The 13557-nt window shown below is 53.4% G+C and overlaps 1 protein-coding gene across 1 annotated transcript; it reads right to left on the minus strand.

The window, feature by feature from the left end:
* Positions 1–3422: 3422 nt before the first annotated feature.
* Positions 3423–6904, minus strand: LOC136002719 (pro-opiomelanocortin A-like). The gene is given in 4 exon segments (XM_065657981.1): positions 3423–4070; positions 4982–5131; positions 5133–5168; positions 6782–6904. Coding segments are annotated over 4 exon segments (957 nt in total).
* Between the last annotated feature and the right edge of the window lie 6653 nt (positions 6905–13557).

The raw sequence follows: 13557 nt of genomic DNA on the forward strand, positions 1-13557 counted from the left end.
AACTGAGCCGTAACCACAAAGAAACCCCCGCGCTGCAGGAATTAGCTGAGAGAAAAGGTGTTTTACTGGGTCCACCCTGCATCTGATGGGCCGTGGGTCACGCCTCTTCTTGCGCAAGAGCATAAACCTGGATTTGGGCTGGGGGGGGATGAGGCTATCGAGAGTTTTACTTTGGACACACATGGTAGAATGTTCTGGGTCCTACGAAACCAAAACTGCGAGGTGAAGACGGTTGGGATGGGGAGGACACGTCATTTGGGGGTATTTAGTTGTTCGCAGGGGTATTCAGTCATTCGTGAACTATTTAGTCATTCACAGGGGATGTTTCGTCATTCACAGGGGGTTTTGAGTCATTCATAGGGGGTATTTAGTTGTTCGTGGGGTATTTAGTTGTTTGCAGAGGGGTTTCAGTTGTTCATGGGCTATTTAGTTGTTCCCAGGGGGTATTTGGTTGTTCAAAGGAGGTTTTCAGTCATTCACAGGGGGTATTTATTCGTTCATGAGGGTATTTAGTCATGCACAGAGGGTTTTGAGTTGTTCACAGGTGGTTTTGAGTCATTTAAGGGGATATTCAGTCATTCATGGGGGCATTTGGCTGTTCACGGGGGTATTTAGTGGTTCACAGGGAGGTTTGAGTCACTCACAGGGGTGTTTCAGTCATTCATGGGGGCATTTAGTCATTCACAGGGTTTTTCAGTCATTCACGGGGGGGGTTTAGTTGTTCACAGGGGCACTTGGTTGTTCACAGGGGATATTTAGGTGTTCACGGCATTTTCAGTCATTCACAGAGCGTTCTCAGTCATTCATTGGGCTATTTAGTCATTCATAGGGGAATTTAGTCATTCACAAGGGATATTTAGTTGTTCTCTGGGGGTATCTAGTTCTTCTCAGGGTATTTAGTCATTCACAGGAGGTTTTCAGCCATTCGCAGGGGGTATTTGGTTGTTTGCGGGGGGTATTTAGTCATTCAAAGGGGGTATTTAGTTGTCCAGGGAGGTCTCTTTCAAGCTCTGGACTCGCCGCTTCTGTCTTTGTCACATGAAGAGGCACAGAAACATCTGAACTGGAGCTGTGGGGGGGGACAGCAGCGTCCCCATGTCCCCCTGGCTTCCTTCAGCCACCACCCATTTCTCCGACACCCCTCGCTACAGACCTTCAGTTATTTTAAGCTGTAATTACACATCGCCTTCCGCTTTTTTAATTTTTTATTTTTCCCTTGGGTGGCGGATACAGTTTGCGATCGCCCCGAGGTCACCGCTTGTTTGTGTGGCCGCGCTGTAATCCGGGTTTAGGAAGCGATCTAGCTTAAGAGGACAGGAAAAAACAGGGTTTATTTCGGTCCCCGGGCTGGATCACGGCGCTGTCCCTGCTCGCAGCGTCGCCTGAGGATCTCCTTGGGGTCCCCGTGTGTCTCTGGGCCGTGTCCCCAACCCCTTTTTGCTCCCCGAGTTATGCCCAGACCTGCTGAACCCCAAGTTTTGGCTGGGGCAGGTTTTGGGGTGGGCAGTGGGAATGGAGGGTTTGCTCCTGTGGTCGTTCTAATGAAAAAAAACCCCGCTAAAATTTTTAACAAAACACAGTAGGAAAAGCGAGTAAGTCCCGAATTGTGTGTCTGCAGGGAAAAACCACCTCCAAAACTCTTCAAAACCACAAAAAAGGTGGAAAGATGAGCACAAGGTTTGCTCGCCCTGAAGGAGCCACGGGGACACCGTGGGGCACATCTTGGGGTGCCCATCGTCCCTTTTTGGACAGAAAATACCCCTGGGCTCTGCTCCCAGGACCTGGACCGTGGGTTTTCCCTGTTGTCCCTCCGGTCCCAGTGCTTGTCCCACGGGGCCGGGGCTGTCACCTCCCCGTTGGCTGTGTCCCCCGGCATGTCCCACCGTGACCCCCTCCACATTTTGGGACCCAAACTCCACCTGTAAATGTCCCCCCCCCAAGACACACACACACATGGTGTAAGTGACCTGTTTGTACATCACGTTTAGTTTAGATACTTGTGTACCTATAGATGACAAATATATTTCTATATATTTATATATAGAAATATATATATATATTTCTATAAACGGAGTGGTTTCAGGTGCATGTGTGTGTTTCCATCTCTGTATTTCTGAGCACTGTGGCATTTGTGTTTAGCCGAGCGGAAGGGGGTTGTTAAAAAAGGGCCGAGAAGCCGTAAATATTTTCAAATGCATCGTCTTAATGCCCTTTTCGAATAAATGTTGATGTTGCCACCTTTGGGGCTGTGCTGTCTTGGTGTGTTCACGGCACCCGGGCAACGTCTTTCTGCCCTGGAAGAGGAAAAGTGGTGGTCGGAGCTGGGCTGGAGAAGACCCGCAGTGAGGAGGAGGATGGTCTCGGCTACAGACAAGCTTCTTTCCCTCGGATCCAACCCAAACTAGGCTTCACCACCCTTTATAATTCAGTATTTCCTCATTTTTTGCCCATCCCACAGCACACAGAGCCGTGGGGAAAGGTCCTCAACTTCTGTTCGTGCTGTGATTGAATGTGCGCAAACCCCCCTGCCAAGGCCAAAATGGGAAATAAACCACCCGAATAGCTATTTGAGGGTTCACGATGTACGTGTGGGGATGCACAACCGCCTGCGTGGCCAACCCAGCCCTAAAAGCTCTTGTTTAGGGCCTGGATGGGGGTGGGTTCATCCCATCTGCAGCTCTTCTGCACGGGGCGTCCATCCTTGGGTGGAGGTAGCGATAGGACAAGGGGTGATGGTTTTAAACTAAAGGAGGGGAGATTCAGGCTGGAGATGAGGAAGAAATTGTTGGCCCTGAGGGTGGTGAGAGCCTGGCCCAGGTTGGCCAGAGAGGTGGTGGCTGAAGCATCCCTGGAGACATCCCAGGCCAGGCTGGACGGGGCTCTGAGCAACCTGAGCTGGTGCAGATGTCCCTGCCCATGGCAGGGGGGGCACTGGGGGAGCTTTAATGGTTCCCACCCAAACTATTTTGTGATTCTATGATTTCCAGCCATTCTCTGTACCCCCCAGCTGCAGGATTTTACTTTGCAATTATTTTCCCCACCCCTTCACAAACAACCAGGCACCCCTGGAGACATTGCCGACACCCAGGTAGCTTGCAAAAAATTTTATTATTATTTTTTAATTATTTTTTTTTTTTTTTTTTTTTAGAATTCTTTTAATCCATCATTTACAGTATTGTACAGCTCAGTGAAAATATATGAAAATCATCCAGCGTGCTCCAAACTGGGCATCATCCCCGCATCCCTGGTGGGTGCAGTGACGTCTTTATCCCAAACCTGTTCCCACCCAGTGACACCCGGGAGCAGCCCCCCTTGGAATACTAATTAAGAAGGACATAACGAGTGATCTCTAAGTGAAACACATGCCAGCGGGACGCTAAAGCTAAGGGGGAGGGCAGGACGCCTCTCGGGCTCTCCCCCCATCACTGCCCCTTCTTGTAGGCGCTTTTGACGATGGCGTTTTTGAAGAGAGTCACTAGCGGGGTCTGGCCGTGTTCCGAGGTCATGAAGCCCCCGTAGCGCTTGTCCTTCAAGGGCGCGTGCCAACGGAAATGGCTCATGCGGTAGGACCCGCCGGCCTTCTTCTCCTCCTCTTCCTCCTGGCTTTCCTCCTCCTCCTCCTCCTCCTCCTCGCCAGGCAGTGCCCCGGTGCCGCCGAGCGCCAGCTCCCTCCTGAACTCCATGGGGTAGCTCTCAGCCGACTCCTCCTCCACTCCGTTGGGATAGACCTTGATGGGTCTCCTCTTGCGTCCCACCGGCTTGCCCCAGCGAAAGTGCTCCATGGAGTACGAGCGTTTGCCTTCCTCCCGCTCCAGCCCCGTTCCCTCCTCCTCCTCCTCGCGGTGGGGCGGCGGGGCGGCGGGCAGCGATGCCGGGGGTGGGTTCCCCCCCGCCGCCTCCTCCCGTTTGTGGCCCCCGCCGCTGCTGCTGTTCCTCCGGCCGAACTTGTTCCAGCGAAAATGGCTCATGACGTACTTGCGGATGCTCTCGGAGAGGGGCTGGAGGTGCCCGTTCCCCGGGTAGACGGGAGCCTCGGCCGACAGATCGGCTCGGCACGCCGCCACGCACGCCTGAACCGGGGAAAGATGGGTGGGAAGGGGGAGAACATCACATTGAGGGTGGTGAGAGCCTGGCCCAGGTTGGCCAGAGAGGTGGTGGATGAAGTATCCCTGGAGACATCCCAGGCCAGGCTGGACGGGGCTCTGAGCAACCTGAGCTGGTGCAGATGTCCCTGCCCACAGCAGGGGCTGGATGGGATGAGCTTGGAAGGTCCCTTCGACCCAAACCACTCTGTGATGCTATGATTCTATGATCATCTGGGGCGGGTTTGCAGGGAGCTGCTTGCACAGAGTGGGTCTTTCACAAGATGCTTGTGCCCCACTGAGGTCCCCATGTGGTGCCACACCTTTGGTGAGGACCTTTGATGGTTGAGCGTCGTGCCCAGGCACCAAACCAGCCCTGGCTGGCTTGAAACGCTACTGGGAGGGGGGCACAGCCCACACTGCGGGGACCCCGGAGCAAACTTGTGACCTGCTGTCACCACCACCTTCCGTGAGCACCCATGGGGTAAACCCAATACTCAAATTGCTGCTTCATCCCATGCAGAATCACAGAATGTCAGGGATTGGAAGGGACCTCGAAAGCTCATCCAGTGCAACCCCCCCGCCGGAGCAGGAACACCCAGCTGAGGTTACACAGGAAGGTGTCCAGGCGGGTTGGAATGTCTGCAGAGAAGGAGACTCCAATGCAGGAGGGATGAAAACTCAAAAACTTATTTTAGCATCATCCCCCAGCATGAAGCCGAGAGGCACGAGCCCCCCGAAACCCATGGGTCACTGAGTGCAAAGCATCACCCCACATTGATGCAAGTTTCCCTGTGGTGACACCATCCCTGTCACCTCCACCCCCAGCCCACCGTGCCAGTGCCTGGCGGGGTCAGAACCCAAAGCAACCGGAGCGCAATCACCACCCCCGAGCTTACCAGAACGCCGGCGTCACTGGTGAGGTCCTGGCACCTGCTGCTCTCCCAGCACGGACCAGTGGCACCAGTGGGGTGCCAGAGCAGCAGCCCCAGCAGCACGGGCAGGCTGCCCCACAGCACGCTCGGCATCGCCGCTGGGCTCCCGGGGGAGACGCGAGGGGCTTTGGGTCCGGGATCCGTGCAGGAACTATGGGGAGAAAATTTTTAAAACCCCTCTTTTATTCTTTATTGCATCCACCTTTCCCTTGTTGAAGTCACCTCTGCTGGGGTTGCAGGAGTGGGGTCCCCCCAGCTGAGCCCCCCCAGCCCTGTCCCTTTGCCTGTCCCCTGGGAAATGCGTTAGTGCTGCCAACCCCTCCTTCTGCAAAGTTTTCCTCCATCCTCAAGGGATGCTCCTCGCTGTCACCTTGGGGGGGACTTTTTTCCACCAGAGGGGAAACTGAGGCACGGAAAAGGGAAGGTGACAGCTGAAGCTGCCTCCTGCACCCGCATCACTCTGCTCCTGTTCCACCGCACCAAAAAACAGGTAACATCCCCCCTCTGCCTCTTCCTTTAGCCTTCCCAACAGAAAAACGTCTCTTTGGAGCCCAGGTCCTTTGTCACCGCTACCGTCGGTGACAACGGCTGTCGGCGGGGATTGCAGCCGCCTCCGAAAAACCCCATAAAGATGAGTGATGCTGTGAGGGGAAAGCGTTAGGGACCTGCCTTCAGGTTTCATCCCTTGCCAACCACTCGCAGCTTGCAAACTGAGTCCTCTAAAAAATAAATATATGCTCCTTCCTAACCTGTCCTGCGATGCCCCTCGAGCGGCTGCGAAACTCCTGCGTGGTGGGAGGCACGGCTGCAAATAATATTAAATTAGGATTAGGAGAGTGAGACGTGAGTATTTTACAAGAAATAATATTGGAATGGGTGGCTTGGCTTTTGGGAAGGGCTATGGTGGGGTTTGGGATGTGGCGTGCCCACAGGGCTGCCAAAATTAACCCAAAATCTGGCAAAAACTTTGGGGCTGGAGGGTTGTTGCTGCTGTGCCATCAAGGATGAGATTGCGATTGGTCCCCCAGGATGCAGCTGAGGGTCGCCAAGGATGCCCGGGTTGCTTTCTCTCTGCAAACCCCAACTCTTTCCTGAAAATCTGTATTTAACTCAGTTTAGACTCATGTCTCACCTTCCCCCGTGCTGCAAGGAGGAAAACCCCATCCCACATTGAAAGAAAACAGATGACATCTCTCATTTTGGCCCAAAATGTGTGTCTGGAAGGGAGAGCTGACCCTCCCCTCCGGTGTCAGAGCCACCAGGTCGAGCCTGGATGGAGGGGAACTTTCCTTGGCAGGGGGAAAAAACCACCCTGGATTTATGATGGTGAATAGCAGTTCAGAAAGGGGAATAAACCAGAGAGACAGACCAGATTTAAACAAAAATATCTTTCTGTCATCTGACCGAATTTGCAGGTGTCGCTGCTCGGGACCCCCCAGCACGGCAGCACTTCTGTAACACGTTAACACCCAATAATGCAAATAAACCCGACAATAAACGCAGGCGAGGGGGCCATAAAGCGGAGGCAGGAAGGGGATGTTTTGTTTATTTGTTTTATTTGTTTATTTGTTTTATTGCCCATCCCTCGCTGCGAAACCCCTGCCACCCACCGTGGCGTGTCACCCCTTTGCAGCGACCGATCCCCACCATCCACTCCTCCCGTATTTTTGCAAAGTTTCTTCTCCTCCCCACCCCCCGCTCCTAGAACCCAAAACACATCGGGGAGACCCCCAGGGCTGGGTGGTTGGTTTCTGGGGGGTTTACCTGTGGGTGGGGTGGGAGCCCGACGGCCGCCGCGCGTCCTCCGTCCCCTTCTCCCCGAGAGCATCTGCCACTCAACCGCTGGACCCGCCGGCTTTTTATACCCCCCAACGACGCCGATCGCATCCGTCTGCGGAGGGAAGGCGGGGGGGGGGCGAGAGGGACCGTTCCAGGTACCGAACAAAAGATGAGCAAGCGACGGGCGCTCGCCGGATCCGGCCCCGCGGCGGATGGAGGGATTAGCATCTCTCCACGAAACCGCAGCCGGTAAAGTTTTTACGGACGATGCTGCTAATTGCGTTTGCAGCTTTGGAGCCGGGGGAGGGGGCGGGGGGGGGGGTTGGATGGAAAGTCTTTTGCAGACTATGAGCCACGGCGATGGGTTTGGCACGGGTTGTTTATTACCAACGCGCCGGACAGGAGTGTCCGTCACTCCTTAGGCTCAGGTGTGGGAGGGCTTGGTGCTCCCATGGGTGCTGAGGATTTGGGGTTGTCTTGTTGTGAAATAAAAGGGGATTTGGTCAAAAGTAAACCTCTCGGGTCAGCAGCAGCTGGGCAGGGCGCAGGCAACGGGCATCTCTGCCTGCTGTGCCGGGGAGTCCTGTGATCACCGGCTTTGGGGTAAAAACGTTGGGACAGGGATTTCCAGCCTGGGGGGTGGCTTTTCCAGAGCATGTCCGGGTTTTTAATGGTGTAGGGAGAAAGCAAGGCCAAGAAAGGTGAGGCTTGCCCAGGCTTACCACTCCCTTTCTGCACCCAAGACAAGCCCCAGTCTCCCTGCTCCGCTAGAGCTGGACCAGTTTTGGGCTGCGGACGCTTTCCCTATTGCACAGCGATGTGAAACCCAGTGGGATTGGGCCCACATCTCCAATCCTGCGGTCAGTTCTGGGTCCCTCACGCCAAGAAAGGCCTTGAGGTGCTGGAGCGAGTTGAGAGAAGGGAACGGAGCTGGGGAAGGGGCTGGAGCACAAGTGTGATGGGAGCGGCTGAGGGAGCTGGGGGTTCAGCTGGAGAACAGGAGCTGAGGGGAGACCTTCTGATCTCTGACCTGCCTGAAAGGAGCTTGGAGCCAGGGGGGGTCGGGCTCTGCTCCCCAGGAACAAGCGCCAGGAGCAGAGGAAACGGCCTCAAGTTGCGCCAGGGGAGGTTGAGGTTGGATGTGGGGAACAATTTCTTCCCCAAAGGGCTGTGGGGCATTGGAACAGGCTGCCCAGGGCAGTGCTGGAGTCACCATCCCTGGAGGGGTTGGGCAGACGGAGATGAGGTTCTCAGGGACATGGGGCAGTGCCAGGGGTGGGTTAATGGTTGGACTCGATGATCTCGAGGGTCTTTTCCAACCAAAATGATTCTATGACTCATGTTTTCTATAGAGTTGGCCTTGGCTAGTCTGTATGTAAGAGCTGTGCTGTCTTCCAGGAGGCTCCTTCATACTCCTTGGCCAAGCCTTACATGGGCTAGCAGGAGGGGTGCTCCATGCTCTACAACGTTTGGTGCAGGATAGAACCTTGGAAGGGGGCTGGGGGTGATGGAGGGACCAAGGAGGTTGGAATGATGGGGAAACTCATCCAGTGCCAAGTTTCCAGCTGCCCCAGGCCAGCTGGCTCGTGCCTGGAGGGCTCAGCATTATTTTTCCACCCAAAAGAGGGTGGCGATGTGCAGACCACCCCTGCGGATGGCTGGGGCTTTACTAACTCCTGACGCTGCTCTGGGGCTCGTTGAGGTTAAAACCACATCCCAAAACCCCGCCAAGCCTCACATGGGAAGTTTAGCAGCAGCAGGACAGTGTTCAGAGCAGGTTTACCAAGGTTTGCAGGGCCTTTTACACCCTGTGTCTTGCGTGTGTGAGCTGGATGTGCCTCTAACCTTGCTCATCACCTCCACTGGCTGCTCTCCACAAGCATCCCGTTGTGGTGACATTGGTTCTCAGCCACATGTAGGGATCAGGAGATGATTTTAAGATTTTTAAGGTCTTTTTTTTTTCCAGCTGTGGGCCTACCCAAGCGGAGAAAAATGTCTGCATCGGGATTTTCCATCCTCAGGGTGTGATGCCAAGGTGGCCCTTGAAGGCTGGACCATTCTTCTGGAGCACCTAACAGTGATTTTTGTTGCGTCTGGGCTCAGGCAAGAGCTGGACATGGGCTGTGGGCGTTCTTCTCCCCAGCTTGTATGAAGCATAGTTGTTGTTTCACATGCTTATGAGAAGACAAGCTGCAGGGAACAGCAAAGCCACACATGGGGGTTTGCCCACAATCATAGCAGCAGAGAGCACATGTGGTCTCGCCTTGGGTGGGAGAAGAATTTCCTCCTATTTTACTCGATACTGTCTTCTGTAGAGAGAGGAGCCACCCTGGGGGAGAGCAGCCCATAAGCAGGATGCTGGGACTGGAGAGACCCAGACTGTGGTTGAGCCTCTTCGTCCACACATCTGCCTTGGGGTGGAGATGCTCCGTCCCGCAGAGATCTGCTCTGGACATCCTCCCCTCTTTCCTACGGAGAGAGAAGAGGCTGAGAAGAAACAAAAAAAAAGGACGTGGTTTGTCCTTCAGAGGGCTCAGACGTGCATCTCCTTGCCAAGGGGTATCGGGATGCAACAGATCCACCTGCGTAGCCTGGGACCGGGTGAAACCCTCCAGAGAGGGGTTACTAACGAGGCAAAGCACCAGGGGTTCAAGGAATACCCTCTGCAGCATTTCAGTTTGGTTCACATCTTCTCCAGACCCCATGTCCTCCCCAAATCCATCCCCAGACCATCCACATCTCACCCCAGCACCCGCAACTGCGTCAGCTGCCTCCGTCCTCCCTGACGGATCCCCCCATCTGCAATATTTTTCCATGACAGAGAGCTATTCTGAGATACTTTATGGCCCAAACCGGAGCTATGATTCCCACTTTAAAGGCTCTTTCATCTTCATTAGGCCAATCTGAGCAGTTTATGTTTACAAGGAAGATGCAAAATCTGTTTAGGAAACCTCGGTGAGCGGAGTGGCTGCAGGTGAGGGGCTGAGATGAAGCATCCTCTGCCATGGCTTCGTGTCCGATATCGCCACCCTCACTGGTCTCACCACTGGTGCTTTCAGTCCTCCCTCCTGGTGACAACCACAGCTGGAGCTCAGCCTCTCAATGCCAGGGAGCTCAGCATCTCCTGGGGATGTTGGTGCCCCAGCGTCTCTGGAGGATGCAGAAGTGCCACCCTTGAAACTGGGATGCTGGCGTAAGCAGTTACCCCTCCCAGTGCTGGACTGTTCCCAGTGTAACAACAGGATACCCATTTTATTGCAAAATCTTTTCATTACAATTTTAATTTTTCCAAAGGGAGTCCATTGTTTAAGTGATTAGTGGATGCAGCCGACTCCCAGGCAGACGAATGGGAGTGATGGGAAGACAAGACAAGAAGAAAAGGACCCTCCCGCAGGGAGAAAATACCATTATGACTCTTCTTTCTTCTCCCTGAGCAGGGGAGAGCTGAAGAGCATCCAGGGCCATATAATTACACTGCGAGAGCACCATCCTTCATCTCTGGCTCTGAGGGTGGCCAGCAGCAAGGCAAGCCCACAGGGATCAGCCATGGAGACCTCACTTTAGGAGTGCCTTGAATGAGATCTGGTGGCTTCATCACGACCTTGTCCCCGTAAGAGCCACACGCTCAGGACGTGCAGCCCTTTCCCGGCAGGGCTGGACACGGGGGTGAGGCATCCATGGGTGAATGAGTTCGGTAGCTGCGTGATTTCTGGCCTTTCCGATTTAATTTGGAGAACAGGTCTCACCTGGGTGTGAATGAGCTGCCGTGCGAATGTCACAGCTGTGCTCAAATCCCGTGGGACGTGGAGCTGCCATCCCACCCGGTTCTAAACACCAGCTCCAAGGGGGCAAGAGGTGCTCTGGGGCTTCCAAAAACCTCGTGACGGCCACGATGGCCAGTCCTAGGACCTACATGTCCCTCTGGCACAGCCACGTGCCTTTGGGTGCTGAGACAGTCCCCTTCCCTGTTACCTGGGGACAGATTCCCTGCAGAATGTCGACCCAGGTCTCCTGGGCTCAGTGCCCACTTCTGCTCCTGCCCGGGTGCAGCTGGTGGTGCTGAGGACCCTGGTCCATCTGGACCATCTTCATCCTATGTTTGGTGAAATGGGATGAGGATGGATCCGCAAGGTGGTTGCATTAAGGGCTTGTGCAGGGTATAGTGAGCAAGGACCCAGGAGGCATCCAGATGAAGAGACAGTTGGATCACCACCATAAAACTACCTATATCTCCATCCTTTGAAGATTTTAAATCCAGAAAATACTTACTGATGGTAAAACTGAGCCTTGGCGGTAGAGACTGGTAGATCACCCATAGGATCAGGGCCTTTTTGGGTGCATAAATGGAGGCGATCAGCTCTGTGAACACCCAGAAATGTGGTTTCCAGCTGGCTTGGATCAAGGGGTCCCATCGGAACCCACCTGTGCCTGCCTTGAGTCCGTGGAAGTCAATGGAATACAAGTCACGCACCTTGCTCCTGGAGGACAACGCTGCTGCTTACTTGGTTGTATCTTCTCTGGAGGAGCAAGAGCAGCTCTGAAGTTAAGGGCTGGGAATCCCACCACCCATTCCTTGGCCTATCAACCACCTGGTACCAGGTTTAAGTTCACATGAAGGTGCTGAGCTCCACAGCAAGAGCAGCTCAGGGCAGCCGCCAGTAGAAAAAAAATATTTTTTTGGCTGGGACATGGCACACATGAGTTTTATCAGAGAGAGGGGAGACCTTTTCCCCTCTACTGGGGTCAACTGATTTTCCTCCTGACTTTGATAAAATCAAGATCAGACCTAAAATGAAGAAAGAAATGGCCATGTGGCACGGGAGCTGGTAGGACTCATTGCTGCTCTGCCTAAGCTTACTGATGCCAACGACTTTCCCTAACCCTATTTACATGCAAAAATCTCTAATTGTGCCTGATTCTCTCTGATTTGAACCAAAATTGGGCACTTCTCTAGGAAGAGGCAGCTAAAGGCATTTTGGGATCTGAACGATGTCACTGATATATTTGCTTGTGGGTATTTTCTGGGATTACTTTTGATATTTTTGCTTGTAAGTATTTTCTGAGAGTACTGGTATTTTTGCTTGTTGGTGTTTTCTGGCATCCTCTTTTCTTCCCGATATTTGCAAAAAACTTGAGTCACGTCGCCCCACTGGACAGATCATGCATTGACTATCATTGCAGGACCCGTGCAAGGCTGCAGCAAACCCTGTCCCCAAGGAAGCTCTTGCAGGGACAAGAACCTTTACAGCTTTAACAGGCTTGTTTCTGCTGCTCTTCCGAGTTCATGGTGAAGGACACAACTCTGCAGCGCATGCCCAGAGCAATCTGTGGGTCACGGTGCTTAATAACCCTCCATGGATTTCTTTTTTCACCATCTTTTCTAGTGTTTGCTTCAAGCCAATCGACTTCCAGCACCTACAGCATCCTCGGCTGGGAGCTGCACAGCCCATGTCCCTGCTCTGTAAAGAAATACAGCATTTTTTTTAATTATAGGAGCAACGTTTCCAATGACACAAGTGTTTTAAAGGATGCTTGTTGTTGCTTGGCAGCTCCCGATCATCCTTCACGACCCTGATCTCCCTTAGAAATGATGCTCTGGTGGGTACCAGTTGCACATCTTGCATCAGGACAAGGTGTGTGGCACTGGTTTTGCACCGAGTGGAGTTTGATGGGGACCCAGAGACTCAGGAAGCTTTGGGTGAAAGGGCTTTGGGTGGCCACGGTGTGATGCTCCCAGGCAGCGACTGGTCTTGCTGCAGATGTAGCTGGTGAGCAGAGCCAAAGGCAGGAGGAGAAAGACCATCTGCACCTGGGGAGGGGTGTGCGTGACCCCAAAAGATGCTGCGGAAGGCAGCCTGGAAAAGCAGATGAGGGAACACTTGTCATTTGGGACATGCAGCTCAGGCTGCGGAATGTTCTCTCTAGGGAAGGTGTTGGTTTGCACATCAGGTTTGAGCAACTCTTGGCACATTTATCCCCTGTTGTGGCTGAATTTCCCCAAATATGGATAGGCTGGAAAATGGCAACATGCTCTGGCACCTCCAGAATTCCGTTGTCTTTCTCAGCTTGATTTTTCCAGGCAGAAAGGTCATCCCAACTGGCAAAATCTTTTCAGGGAAGCCCTATCATAGAATTGCAGAATCACTTTGGTTGGAAAAGACCCTCAAGATCATCAGGTCCAACCATTAACCCACCCCTGGCATTGCCCCATGTCCTGAGAACCTCATGTCCGTCTGTCCAACCCCTCCAGGGATGGTGACTCCAGCACTGCCCTGGGCAGCCTGTTCCAATGCCCCACAGCCCTTTGGGGAAGAAATTGTTCCCCACATCCAACCTCAACCTCCCCTGGCGCAACTTGAGGCCGTTTCCTCTCGTCCTATCTGTCACAGAAGCATTTTGGTTGGAAGTGTCCTGCAGCTCCGTCTAGATCCCATCAGAAATTAAAACAGGGGTCTGCAGCTTGATTTTCCATGGCTTTGGAAAGTTGGAGTTGGGCTCATCTCGACCATCACAACTGAGCTGACCCAAGTTTTCTGTGGCTTTATTCCTGTTACATCTGCCTTTCTCCCGGAGCCCTCCAAGTGATCAAGGTGGTGGCATTGCCTAGTGAGGAGCAAGCTAGCTCAGAAGAGTCTCTCAGCTGCATAAATAATTGCTAATCTTCTGGCAGCTGAGCACAGACATTACAATTTTTGTTTGTCCTGGTTTTGCCTCTTAACACCAATCTCCTTGGACAGCAGTGAAAGGACAAATACCACCAT

This window comes from Caloenas nicobarica, unplaced genomic scaffold (assembly GCF_036013445.1).
Source record: "Caloenas nicobarica isolate bCalNic1 unplaced genomic scaffold, bCalNic1.hap1 Scaffold_1677, whole genome shotgun sequence".
Lineage (NCBI taxonomy): Eukaryota > Metazoa > Chordata > Aves > Columbiformes > Columbidae > Caloenas > Caloenas nicobarica.